This window comes from Nestor notabilis, unplaced genomic scaffold (assembly GCF_000696875.1).
Source record: "Nestor notabilis isolate BGI_N333 unplaced genomic scaffold, ASM69687v1 scaffold17318, whole genome shotgun sequence".
Taxonomy (NCBI): domain Eukaryota; kingdom Metazoa; phylum Chordata; class Aves; order Psittaciformes; family Psittacidae; genus Nestor; species Nestor notabilis.
The window spans coordinates 1-13,082 of record NW_009941649.1 but is presented as its reverse complement, the minus strand read 5'-3'; the positions used below and the strand labels follow the sequence as shown (position 1 = coordinate 13,082).

General features: G+C 50.9%; 2 protein-coding genes across 2 annotated transcripts; one reads left to right on the top strand and one right to left on the bottom strand.

The window, feature by feature from the left end:
* Positions 1-87: 87 nt before the first annotated feature.
* Positions 88-10,129, top strand: UBXN11 (UBX domain protein 11; the record flags this gene model as incomplete). The annotated part of the gene is made up of 13 exons (XM_010021000.1): positions 88-226; positions 969-1,061; positions 1,270-1,370; positions 1,977-2,031; positions 3,169-3,245; positions 3,719-3,833; positions 5,203-5,420; positions 5,745-5,822; positions 7,127-7,247; positions 7,973-8,136; positions 8,356-8,423; positions 9,017-9,163; positions 9,961-10,129. Coding segments are annotated over 13 exons (1,545 nt in total), but the record flags the coding sequence as incomplete, so codon positions are not given.
* A 1,896-nt stretch (positions 10,130-12,025) lies between these two features.
* On the bottom strand, positions 12,026-13,079 carry SH3BGRL3 (SH3 domain binding glutamate-rich protein like 3; the record flags this gene model as incomplete). The annotated part of the gene is made up of 2 exons (XM_010020999.1): positions 12,026-12,537; positions 12,891-13,079. Coding segments are annotated over 2 exons (255 nt in total), but the record flags the coding sequence as incomplete, so codon positions are not given.
* Between the last annotated feature and the right edge of the window lie 3 nt (positions 13,080-13,082).

Below are 13,082 nucleotides of genomic sequence, written 5' to 3'. Positions count from 1 at the left end.
ACCCCGCAGCACCCACGGAAGCGCCGCGGGCGGCACCCGGTCACCCCCATCCTTTTGAGCCCCTTTTTGCCAACGGTCCCTCGAAAGGCGGGTCGCTCCCGGCCTTCTGGGGCCCGCAGGGCTGCCCAGGGCGGGGACAGGATCAGAAACACTGGCTCAGACAGAGGTCCCCCTGTTCCTTACCTGCTGCCCCCTGGCCGGTACCGGGCCCCCGCGGGTTCCAGGGGTATAAAAATACCGGCCGGGTCTCGCAGCACTTCGTGTTTCGTCAGGTTCAAGCAGAGAAAAGCTGCTCTCTGCAGCTGCAACAGCACCTCCATTTAAAAAGTTACCCACTGAGCAAATGCTCACGAAGTGCTTCATTTTCACATGCAGAGCTCACGCAGAGCTGCCCAAGCCCATTGCCTCCCTTGACAAGGCTTTTCTTGCCATCCTACATGATTGCAATGGTTGTAGCTCTTTCTCTTCTATGTGTCCAAAATCAGATCAGAAAGACAAGGTTTCCGCATCCTCAACAAGACCTAGAGCACATTAAAGCCTCATCTATTTTTACATCTCCATTTTAGGTCACATCCTTCCTCCTGCATCTTAGAGCAAAATCTCTCTTTCCGCTGCCAGTGAAGCTTCTGCTAATCCCAGGGTGTTGGGCTTTTTGTCGAAATAGCTCAATATTACCACTTCCTGCCTCTCTGCACTGCAGGGTGCTCTGTACTCGTGTCACAGTCTCTTTCTGCAAGCCCCATCTCATGTTCACTCTTCCCAGCTGCTGAGATTGCACCTTCCCTTTTGTCCTGGCTCATAACAAGCTCCCACACACGCTCATTAGGCTGGGAGTGCCTGTGGGATTGAACGGGCCACCCTGCTTTCTCCTGCCCTCTCCTCCCCTCACATAACCCCAGTATTCCTTTACCTGCTTTTGAAGAAGTTGCAGCTAAAACACTGACCTGTTTTCTTTCTTTCATCCTCAGAGGATGGCAGCCTGTCTCCTAGGACAGAGAATCCAGAGCAGGGCAGTCTCCCCTCCTGCTCGAAGGAGACAACACTGGAAAAGAACACGCAGGGTAAAAGTCCCTCAGTGATTAGGGGTTTCTGGGCCATCACAGTTTCTCAGTGACAGGTTGGTGGGCTCCAACATCTCCCTACCCGTCAGCAGCTAAGGAATTCCTGCCCAGTACCCCACAAATGGGCCCTTGTCCTGGCAGAACAGGAATCCTTGCGTGGGGTCCCCTGTGGTGCAGAGGATTTAATAACACAGATTTGTGCTTTCAGACACAGCTCACACCGACACGGAGCTCGAATCCTCCATGATGCAAAAAATCACCCTGTTGGAACAAAAAATAGCAGAACAAGCACAAGAAATCCAACTGAAGGTAAAAATCCTGCCCTTATCGAACCTGTTCTGTGCCCTGCTTTGGCAGTGACCAGTCCCTGCTGTAAGTGATGACTCTGAGCACCCTGTCGCTGGTCGCAGCTGTTTGACTTCAGCCCTGGGTTTTCCTTTTGCTTTCTGAGACAGCAGCTGCTCACACAGCAGAGGCAGCCTGGACCTCACCTCTTTGCATGGCTGCAGCTTACAATAAATACCCTTTTGTGTTGGGTTTTAAAGAGATGGCTGCAGAAATGCTGGTTTCATTTCTAGATAAGCTTCTTCCTGTAAGTCAAACCATGAGCTGTGCCTGAGCTGGAAACCCAAGGGCAGGAGTCTGGGTGTTCCCCTACAGCTCTTGTGCAAATGAAGGAGGGGGAGATAGGTCAGTGTTGCCTCACCTATTCTTGGAGCAGTGTATTTGTATCCCACCCCTCATTTGAGTCTAATTTGTGAGGTGATGCAGCCTTTCTGACTCTTATTCTGCCTCTCTGAATGGGGTGAGAGGATGTGCACCACTGACTCACCTAGGACTGATTGTGCAAACTGTGCCTCAAGGTCCTGAAGGTCAAGGAACTAAATAAGGTCATTATTTGTTCTGGTCCTGAAGGATAGGAGGATTGCTGAGCTTGAAGAGAAGATGAAGACTCTTCAGAAAGAAGAAGGTAAAAATTACTCTACCCTTGGTATCTTGCTCCTGCCTGTGGGAGAGATACAGAGCTCCTGGTACTGCAGCGGAGCAGGCTTGGAGACCTCCTCTCTGAGCCATCCTTACCCAAGAGCCTCTTCAGTGAGTGGTATCAGTTACACAGACGTGGTGCCTTCTGCCAAAGCAGATCCACACTTTATACTCACATCAAGGCCAGGTTGGACACAGGGGCTTGGAGAACCTGCTCTAGTGGAAGGTGTCCCTGCCCGGGGCAGGGGGTTGGAACTGGATGAGCTTTAAGGTCCCTTCCAACCTAAACCATTCTACGATCCATTGCTCAGCTTTTCTGGTGTAGTGCCAACAATTACTGCCTGACCTATTTTCTGTGGGTTGCTAAGTTTCCGTGAGCATAAACCAACCACACAGGAAAACAACCAAAACAAACCAGTAAATACTGCAGAGTTCAAACAGGCTGGAAAACCAGAGCTACTCACAGCTGAGCAAACCCAAAGCTCTGCTTGGGATCGCAAGGAGGATTCCAGGCCCAGCCTCACTTGTCCTGGGAGGCAGCTGGGAGTGAGTCACTGAAGGTCTTTTCCCTCATTAAGTTCCTTGGAATCCAGCAGCTTCTCCAGCTGAGCCCAGACACGTTTCCTACAATGGCTGAACTACCTTGTAAGCATAAAGCTGTAGTAAGCTCTCAATTTCCTGAGCAGAGAACACAAATACACCTGTCAAACCACAAGCATGTGTTTTGTACCTCATTGGGCATTGTTCTAGCCATTCAGCCCAGGTTTCTCAACCCAGCTTTAGTGGACACCTGCTAATTTTTCTAATAGGTCCCTTAAGACTGAGTAAGCAAAGCAATTCCCATTGTTTAATTGCCAACAGCATCACCCACATCAGCTTCCTGCAGCAGAAAACATCACCAGTATCATCCACAACTACCTTTTAGTCTGGCAGCATCTTTATCAAACTGCTGCAGGTTGAATTGTCAGGGACCAGCATGCAGAGTTCATGCTCAGCTCCTGTGTCTGATGGACTTGAGCTCCTTAGGGTACAATTAGGTACCACTGGGGCATCTGTGCTGTGTGACACAGGTTGTCTGTAACTCTTAAGGCTGTACAAAGAAAAAACAAGTCTTCCTTTTCAGATGCTCCTGACTCATGCACAACAGAGGAACTGGAAATCAGGTGCCTTCAGCTGCAGCTCCAGGTCTGGGAGATGGAGGTGAGACACCTGCTTCACTTGCCCTAAGCCATCTGCACCTTTGGTCTGGGATCATCGCAGTCCCAGGCTGCTCAGTCTTTTCCAAGCTGCCACTTTGATCATCACAATTCACCACCTCACCCCTCTGAAAACAAAGAACAAGTTGGATGGGAGCTCCAGGGCAGCAGGAAACGACACACAAACATCTGTGCCTCCTGCAAGCCTCTTGTTTTGATTTCTAGGACTGTAGAAATATTCTTTGCGGTTGTTACGGCCCTGGGAGACGACTGTGTCACTATCAGTACTTTCATTGTTCCTTTTGCTTACTACTAGTAGAGCAGCTGCTACTACCACCCTGCCAGGGCCAAAGAAACCCAAGGCAAACCTTCACTTCCCCTTCTGCTTCTCATGATCCCAGCTGACCACTCTCAGGCTTCTATTTCTAGTTCTCTGAACCTCTGGTCTACAACACTGACTGTGCTTTCCTGTCCCAGCGGTTTCTGAATGACTATGGTCTGACTTGGGTTGGAGAGAGACATGAAGAGCTGGAAGATGTAGGACTGCTCAAGGATGAAGAAGAGCTGCCAGGAAGAAGCTTCTGGAAGCCAGGTAAAGCACCAACACTCCTTGCTGAAGCAGCTAACCTAACTCCCACTGGATGCTTAAAGAAAGTGTGATACTCCCCAGAGTAGATAAGCAGCAAAGACCCAGAATTTGCATGTTCAGAACTTGTGATCCTGTGCTGAGGTCTTCACCTCAGCCCATCTCAGAGGCAGAGACATGAAGCAATTGAACAGGAACTAAACCAGGCAGAATGTTGGTATTTTATACATCTATATTTTTGTAAGCCCCATTTAGGGGATGATGAGAGAACCCAGCAGCTGAGCCATTTGGAAGGAGACCCTCAAAGCAGCTGCTTCCTGCAGAGTTCACATACCCTGAATGTTCGAAGCTTGATTGCTCTAATAACACTGACATAAAGCGGGTGGAAAATGGAGTCAGACACTTTGTGTATGTAGTAGCTGTAGTAACTTACCCATATTGTCTGGCTCCATCAGAGAGTATTGTTTGCCTTTCCTCCCAGCCATCACGTGAGTGGTTTAATTGAGACCTGATTGTGCAGGATGGGGTCCAAGCATATTTGGCAACGGCTTCTTAGGAAGTGGTGACAGAGCGGGGGGCGGAAATAAAGGACACTCGGGCTGTAGAGACAATGATACTTCCTGACTGCTATGCAGATATTAGCGCACTCATCCTTCCCTTCCTCAGATGCAGGAGGGGAGAAAACTGGGGAAGCAGTAGAGACTTTCACTGTTTTCAGCTCATCCTTTTTAAGGACTATGTCCCAGCCCTCCTTTATCAAGTCATAAAAAAGCAGAAGAGAAACCACCAAAGGCTTTACCCTCTCTCCTTTCCTCTTCTGAAGTCATTCTTCCATCCCATCACCCCTCTTACTTCTCCACCCTCCCCAAGCACCCAGATAAACATCCTCAGCAGCGCCCCAGCAAGAGAGAGCAACCTGCTGGTGGCAAGCAGCAGGCACCTGCCCCTGTTTACACTGGCATTTCCTCAGTGAGTCTGCTCTGATCCAGTATCCAACCTACTTAACCCAACTAGTTCTGTTCTTCACTGTGCATTTCATACCACCACATTGAGGAACAACAAAACACTCTTGAAATTACAACCAAAGACAACGAGCTGAGCATGGTCTCTAAAGAGCTGGCTGCATCTGGAGTTACCTTAGCTAGTAGCAAAGGGCTGTTTCCCTGCTGCCCTGCCCCTGTGGTTTTGCACACACTCCCATGTAAACCTGGCAGTGTTGCACCACACTTTGCGTAAGTGTGAAAGGCAAAGCATAGAGAGGCAGCAGAGACAGCCCCACAGCATCAGGGCTCAAATGCACCTCCGATTCACACAGAGCTGAAAGCTGCTGAGCTGGTGTCCCCTTCCCCCTATAACTCTGGTCCCTGTGCTGCAGGTGAAGCAGTTGTTCCCCAACACCACGTTGATTTTGATTTAATCTTGGAGAAGGTGAAGGATCTGAACTTGCTGGCTGGAGAGGGCATTTCTCACATCGAGCACACGCCTGGAGGGGCTCGGCTGAGACAGCCACAACCCCTCCCTCTCACACTGTATCAGAATGGGATTGTCATGTTCAACGGGCCCTTCCGGCCCTATGAGGACCCATCCACACAGGTATGGAAAAGTTTTAGAGGAATTAGGCTTAGAGCCATCCTGCTATAGCCCCAGGAAAGGGAATGGGTAGGAATAAGGCTCCTGAGCTCATCTCAGTCCTAAAGGGGAGCATCTAAAAGAGCCCTCCAGCTTCTCACCTGCATCCCTTTAAAGGCTAGTATGTCTTGGTGGGGTAATTTTGAAGAGATGGAGATTCTGGGTCTTTTATGCAGACTTTTCTGCACAGTAATAAAACCACAAATAGGAGCAGCCCAGAGGGAATGTATCAGTCATGAGATAAATAGAAAGTCTGAGGTATGCCCACAAGCTCTCGTTTTGTTTCAGCAATGCCTACAGGATATTATGGATGGCTATTTCCCTTCAGAGTTGCAGATGCACTACCCTGATGGCATCCCATTGCAGGTAAAGCAGTGCAAAGCTTGTTCAGGTTTCTTTCAGCAGTCTGCTGGATGCTCCCCACAGCAATTTCAATTGGAGGTTTCTGAAGGCAGTGTACATCAAGACTAACCCTGTGCATGTGTGTCTCAGGGAAAGGGTGGCTGGAAACACACCTGCTAGAGACGTTACAGGAAGTGAGAGTTTCTGCGTCAAGACTCAGTGGTTTCTCTGCCTCAGTGAATCTTGGCTCAGAACAAGACTTCTGAGACCATAGCAGGCTTTGTAGTAGAGAAGCAGCACATGCAGCACGTGAAGAGCTGTGTAATGAAGAACAGGAAAAAAGTTCTTAAACTCCCATGGAAAAGCTTTCTAAAACAGATTGAACAAGTATCTCCCAAGGAGGATGTTGGGAGAGTTCATTTTGCCACAATTTAAATGGATTTGGCCACCTGAGGTTCTTTTAGGCCCCACTTTTTAATTTCTCAGAAATGGCAAAAAGCCAAGGCCACCTTTTTCAGGCAGGAAGCAGGCAGAGAGCCTCAGAGGAGCCTAATCTAGGTCTTCATGTGCATCCAAGCAGAAGGGTGCACCTACCCCACTGCCACGAGGAAAGCAGGGCAAGGATGAGGTCAGGACAGCCAGAGTGAGCTGCAGGTGCGGTAGTTAGAAAGTCAGCTGGAGTGAGGATTGTGCAAAGCTCTTGGGCCTGTGGTTCCCTATAATCCATGCAAAGCTGGGCACATCTGGAAGCCACAGGACAGTAATCGGGGGTAAATACAGACACAGAGTGCACCCACGTGTAATTTGGACAGCCAGTGTAAGAGGAGCATAAGCGGAACCCAGAGAGACAACCAGACATTGCTGGTATTTACACAGCCTGCCCTACTGCTGGGTGCATTCTGCCTGCCTTGGCTCCTTAGAGCCACCTGCCAGTCCCCAGTGCAGCCTCTCACTGCCAGATCCCTCTCCAGCCCCAGCCTGCTGCTTCCACGTCACTTTCCACCTGCAGAACCTTTGCAAGTAGGAAAAGATCAGGTCCAAGCACATTTCTTGTAAGTGGTGTAAGTGCCTGTGGAGATGGATGAACAACCACCCTGCAGTCTGTGCGGGCCAGCCCAGGAACTTGAGGGATACACAAGGATGTGTTTTGTTAGCCTACAGGAGCTGAAAATGCATTTCATTTGGTCAGCTGGAGCAGCTTCCGAGGTTTCATCTGGGGTTTGTAACTCTTGGTTGTCATTGCTGTGGTTTATTGTGCTTTGATGCAGTGAGAACAAACATGTCCAACTGTTAAGATCTGCTTATGGCAGCTGGCCTTAATTCAACAGGTCACTGACAGAAGGGACATGGTATTTCAGGAGAGACACCTTCCCGGGAGTTTTCCTGGTCATGGCCAAGTGGTTGGCCATTCAAAATCAAGTGACGTGCAGGAAACCACCGAGATCCCAGGTAAATTCTTAAACCTCTGGTTCTCCTACAAGCTCATCCTGTAAGGATGGACATATTCAAGCCAGACTGATCTTTAACTATACCAAGTATGGGATGATTCCTCTTCAGGCTTTTGTAAGAGAATATGGGACATAAGGTCAGGTCACAGATTCCTCATTTTGCTTCTAGACTCCAGAAGTCCTTAAGCAATACCTGGCAGGGCTTATGTCAAATGCAGTCAGTTGTATAGACAGAAAATAGTGTGTTTGTGCCTGTGTAACTAAATAACCCAAACACGTGCACTGCCCATCAGCAACATCTTCCTCTTTGTACGAAACTACTACTTGCTTCTTCATCTCAAGGCACTCGCAGACAGAAGCTGTGCTAAATGTTTCCTTTATCCAAATAGTAAAGACAAAATAACTGCCCGTTGCCACCACAGAAAAAGGCAGAGACACCTACAAATACACCCTCACGAGATGGAACCATTTCCAAGTCTAAAACCTGACATAGTTTCAGTTTTCCCTGTTCACAGCAGGACTAACCAGGTTTCAACCTGTTGTGCATCCCAGCTGTGTGCTGCACAGGCTGCACAGCTGCTCACTGCCAAGGTTTGACAGGGGAACATTTAATGGGCCAGAAAGCGGGACAAGCTTCAATGGGGGAGACTGAGAGCCAGCCCCAGCCTGGCTAAGGCAGGTTAGAGCTCTCCCTGTCGGCTGTCACGATCTCTTATCTCAAACCAGCCTATTCTGAGGGCGGATTGTTTGGCAAAAAGGTCACACGTGGACACTCTGCTTCAGCAGGTCCTAAAGTCTCCTTGGAGCAGCTTCTCAACAAGCTTTCCAAGCCCTTGAAACATGGAGGAGAAGCAACTGGTGCTCACAACTCAGCCAGAGCAGCACAGCAGGTATGAGTGGACCTCACAAACACCTAGAGAAGGTGCCAGCAGCAATTCCCTGGGCTCATCACCCTGCACAGCAACAGCACCCCTTTGTGGGCCTCTGAGCTCTGCATAACCTCCTCCTCCCAGAGAGGCTCCACCAGAGCACACGTGGCACCTTGTCCTGGCGCTGGCTGCTCTCTGTGCAGGGCAGGCAGCAGTGACACTCACCTGCTTTCGTTTCAGGGCTCTGACAAGGTGCGGAGCAGCCAAGAGATCCTGGTGGAGACACCCAGGCTGCCTGCCCTGGAGAGGTACAGGCACGGCCCCTGCCCTGTCAGGCTCTCATCTTCCTCCTATTTCCACACTGTGGGTTCCTATTAAGGAAGTAAATGGACTTGTCCTTTTTACACCTTAGAAATACAGAAAAAGGCCAAGGTTGGTCTTTTGGGAAGACCACTAAATTGTTCATGGTAAACTTGCCATCTTTTACAGCTCTAACAAAAAGCTTCTGTTGTTCAAACTGCTACTTATTGCTGTGAACTAGTTTTCCCATCAGCAAGCCAAGGCCTAAGAGTTTGAAACCACCTAAGAAGCTGTTTGTGATCAAGTTAAATAGGAGAATCTCACCAGTAAAGTGATGCCCAAGTGGGAGGTCACACAAACAGCATTTTTCCACTCAGTCTTCTGGCAAGACAAGACCCAAATAGCAAATGAAGAAAAAACCCAAGCAGATTATTTTTAACCAAAGAAGTAGGGCAAAGAACTTACCAGACAGCCTGATCTGAAATGAAAGAGCTAAAAAAGGTCAACAATCCTCTTTTCAAGGCACCTTTAGGCAGGTCACCCCAGCTCTGCCACCAGCACAGCACTCCCTCCTCAACTGATGGGGTTCTTTCACCTCCAGAGTGAAGGTGGCTGAAGAGGCTGAGGCTCCTGCCCCCAGTGTCTGTGCTCTCCGCATCAAATCGGAGAGCGGGGAGCAGACGTACGCTGTGAGGATGCTGCTCACAGAGACCATCGGGGACCTGCGCCAGCACCTCGCCCGTGCCAGGTGGGCCTAGGGCTTGCTCCCCTCCTTACCCAGCTCCATAGAGCCCTGGGGAAGGTTTCCCAGCTGCTGCTGAAGGCCCTGGAGCTGTGCTTCAAAGAGATCAGCCCTAGCTGAGCAGGGCTGAGGGTTACAGCCCCACGAGCTGCTGGCACCCCCAGGGATGCTCTCTGGGCACCTAGTGCTGCCAGGGTCACACTTCAAGCATTTAATACCCACCTTTGCCAAAAAGCTGACACAGCCACACATAAGCCTCTTCTATTGTCTCAGAATTGCCACCTGACCCAGGTCCATCCCTGCCTTTGCCTGCTTCCATCCAACTATGCCACCATTCCCAACATGTTGGTGCAACCTGGAAGCTGAGCTGCAGCCTTCAGCTTGGCCAATGGACCTGCTCCTGGATAAACACCCCACTTTGCTCAGCCAGCTCTATATCCCATTGGATTTAATGCTGTCCAAGGGCTCTCACACTCCTTTGGGGACAGCTCCAGATGGCTGGGGGGATGCCTTTACTCTCCCCTCTTCCCACTCCTGTTGCAGGCCATAGCCCTGGCCTCAGCCTGAGCCCAGGATGAGCTCACTGCTGTTGGGATGCAAGAGCCTCCTTCCCACCGCAGCTGTGTGGCCTGGAACAGCCACTCTCTGGCTGGCTGCATTTGGGCAGGAAGCTCCTTTTTCTGCTCAGCTTGTGCTTGTGAATCAGTCTCTCCTCCCTTCATAACCACAGCTGGATCAGCCAGAGCATCCCTCAAAACCGTGGGGATCCTGCCTGTAGGAAAGACTGTGCTGTTCTTTCCTAGGGGTGGAGACTCCGACTCGTATGAGATCATCAGTACCTTTCCCCAGAGGGTGTACAGGGACAACTCACAGAGCCTGCAGGAATGTGGCCTGACCCCCAACACCTGCTTACTGCTGCAGAGAAGAGACCCCCACCAGCAAGAGGGCTGCAAACAGCTTAAGAACTCCTAGCAAGAGCTGCTCACCCAAGTTCTGCTAGAGGAAGGAGCTGCCTTGCTCTGTTATAACCTCCCCTGGCTGGGAAAAGAGAGGGGTGACTTTCCAGACTTGGTTTCATTGCGCCGTTACCTGGGGCAGAGAGAAGTGCTCAGAGGCACCAGGCTCTGAATGCAGGGGCATTTCTGTCAGCTCAGACCCAAGCCCCATTTTCTCATCTCTGCTGAAGGTTACACAGGTTGACGCCAGCCCAGGGAAGGCCACCAGCTTTACACTGGGGTCCTGGATAGTGGCTTAGCTCGGGGATTCTCTACAGCAGCAGGACAAACAGCCAGGGTCAGTTTGCTTTCCACACACAGCTGCTCCCCAGAGGTTTCACCTGCACTTACACCACAAGATAAACAGGCTCAGTTATACGGTCCCTGGTGAAGTTAAACCAAGAGGCCTTGAGCCATTGCAAGGTTGGGACTGAGCCAGGCTCAGCTCAGCCAGGAGACCCTGCTGCTGGGTTTCCTGTGCGTGAACAACTCCTTCCCTTGGACAGCCCCCAGCTCCGGCAGGGCCCACCAGCCACACGGAGCTCCCAGCCTGGCTCCCTCCCTCCCTCCCTGCTGCAGCCAGGGGCTGGATGCTGCAACAGGACACTCCTGTGTCATTGGAGAAGAGCATAATCCCTCTGCTGCTTCTCTGCTGAAGCCTGATTAAAGCATCTTCCTCCCTCTCCCGTGGGCTGGGGCTGTGCTCTGCAGGCCCCTCTCCAGGCACATTCTTCCCTTTTCAGCTGTGACAAGCTCCCACTTGACTCCCAGCTGACAACACTCCCACTTGTGTGAGGCAGCACCTCCTGGCTGGTTCCCTTTCAGCAGAGAGCCAGCCCTCATCCAAAGCTCCCATAAACCCACTGATTTAAGTTGCAGTTTCCAGTTCCATTAGATTTCAAAGGCGCAGTTGCTGCAGGAGGGGGCAGGATACCCAGAGCTCTTCCCAGACCACTCCAACCAGAGCCAGACCCTGGACAAGTCAAGCACAGGAAGCTCCACTCCTGCAAACCAGCCACTTCCACAGGTTCCCCATGACTCAAACCCCAGAGTTCCAAGTTAGTTTCTTTCCTTTTCCATCTATAGCAGTCATGGAAGCATACAGGGACTCTCCCATCGGGCAGCCTTTTCCACTGCCACTCTATGCCCTTGGTCTGTAACCAACCAGGTCATCTTTGTGCCTGGCTGCAGCTGTTCTCCCCTGGGCTGCTGCTCTTACCAAGTAGAAAAGAACACTTGAGAGAGGTACCTGTCACTACTGCGCTGTAGGATATTCAGACAAGTCCTGTGAGCCTTTGATTAGCAGCAGACATCTAAGGTGTTAAGATGTTTGTGTCAGGCTGCATCAGTGAGTACAACCAACTCGGCTTCTCTGAGCTGGAAATGACTCAGAATCATTACGTAGGGCGATGTTTAACCTGTAGTCAAAATAAAACCAGATTTAAAAGAAACCCACCGGTACCGACATGAAAGGTACAGTAACATTTAATAGCATCTCGGAAGACAACACTGGTTATAAACTTCCTTTTTGGCAGGAAAACAAAATGCACTTGGTCCGGGTTGCAGTAAAAGCCAACTCAAAAGAGGAAAGATAAGAGAGGCAGAGCATCAGCTGTGCTGGAGCAGCCCTGAGCCATTAATGCTCACCAGGGAGCCCTGGCACGAGAGCAGCACAGGTCCCACCTCTAGGCCCATCCATCCCCTCAGGCAGCCTGCTGAGCAGCACCAGCCTTCACCCCCAGCCCTGGGCTTCTCTGGTGGGTGGTCAGACCCCAGCTCTGTGCAGTATTTTTGCATTAAATTAAGACAAACCAGGAAAAAAAAAGGACTTAGTTGCCATAATCTGTGCAGTTGAGATGAATTAAAAGTAAAATAAAAAAGGGAAGTGAGGCAGCAGGGTTTACAATTTTAACAGCAACTGGGAGAAGTGGGAAGTAACATCAACCCTAAGCCTTTCCCTCCTGAAGCAGAAGCTCTCCCTGCAGAGGCGAGGGCTGACAGACGGCTGCACTTCACACAGCCCCAGAGGCTTTGCTGTGTACAGAGGCACTGGAAGCTGCTGTGAGCCAGGCCCAGCTTTGCTCAAAGGCCATGCGCAGCGAGCATCAGACTTTCTTTGGATCCCTTTGAGATGATATCAGGGTTAGGCAGGAGGGAATCGCAGGCAGCTGCAAAGAGTAGTTTTGGTCATGGATTTCCCTGTGCTGGGATATAGGTCGTGGTGCCAGGACAGCGCTGACAACCTGGAAGTGAAGGTGGTCGGAGATGAGGGTGCTCAGGAATGCAGGTAGAGTCCAGGACGAAAGGGGAGCCTGGGGCTCAGGCCAACTTCAGGAACTCCTGCAGGGTGTTTTGCTCCACTGCTTCCACAAAGAGCTCATAATCCTGCAGGGAAAAGCCACAAGTCACTCACAAGGCAAGAGCAAGCAGGCTGCTTGCACCAGTCCCCTGAGCACACAGCACAAACTAGCTCATTGCACGGGTGCCAGTGGAGAACAACAGGGTGACATGAGGACAGCCCCACACAGCACAGCCCCGCTGCCCACCCGAACCCCAAATCCCCTGCCTGGGTCCCCTTTTTCACAAGCCACTGTGCTCCATCCACCCTGGCAGCACCTTGTCCGTGTGCCTCACCAGAAATGCTCTTTAAAAGGCATCTTGACACAGTTTGTAGCAAAAAGAAGGGGACGGGACTGTGCCCACCCCCCAACCTCCACGTTGCTGAGCACAAGCCTCACCCCACAGTAGTGGTCTCCGTTGACGATCTGGGGCGGGATGGCTTTGGGGTTACCGGCCTTTGCCCTCATCTCCTCCCGCAGAGCGTTGTCCTGGGAGATATCCACCAGCTCGTACTTGATGTTTTTCCCATCCAGGATTCGGGTTACTTCGCTCTGTTGGGATTTGATCTGGAAGCCGGGCGGGAAAGGCGG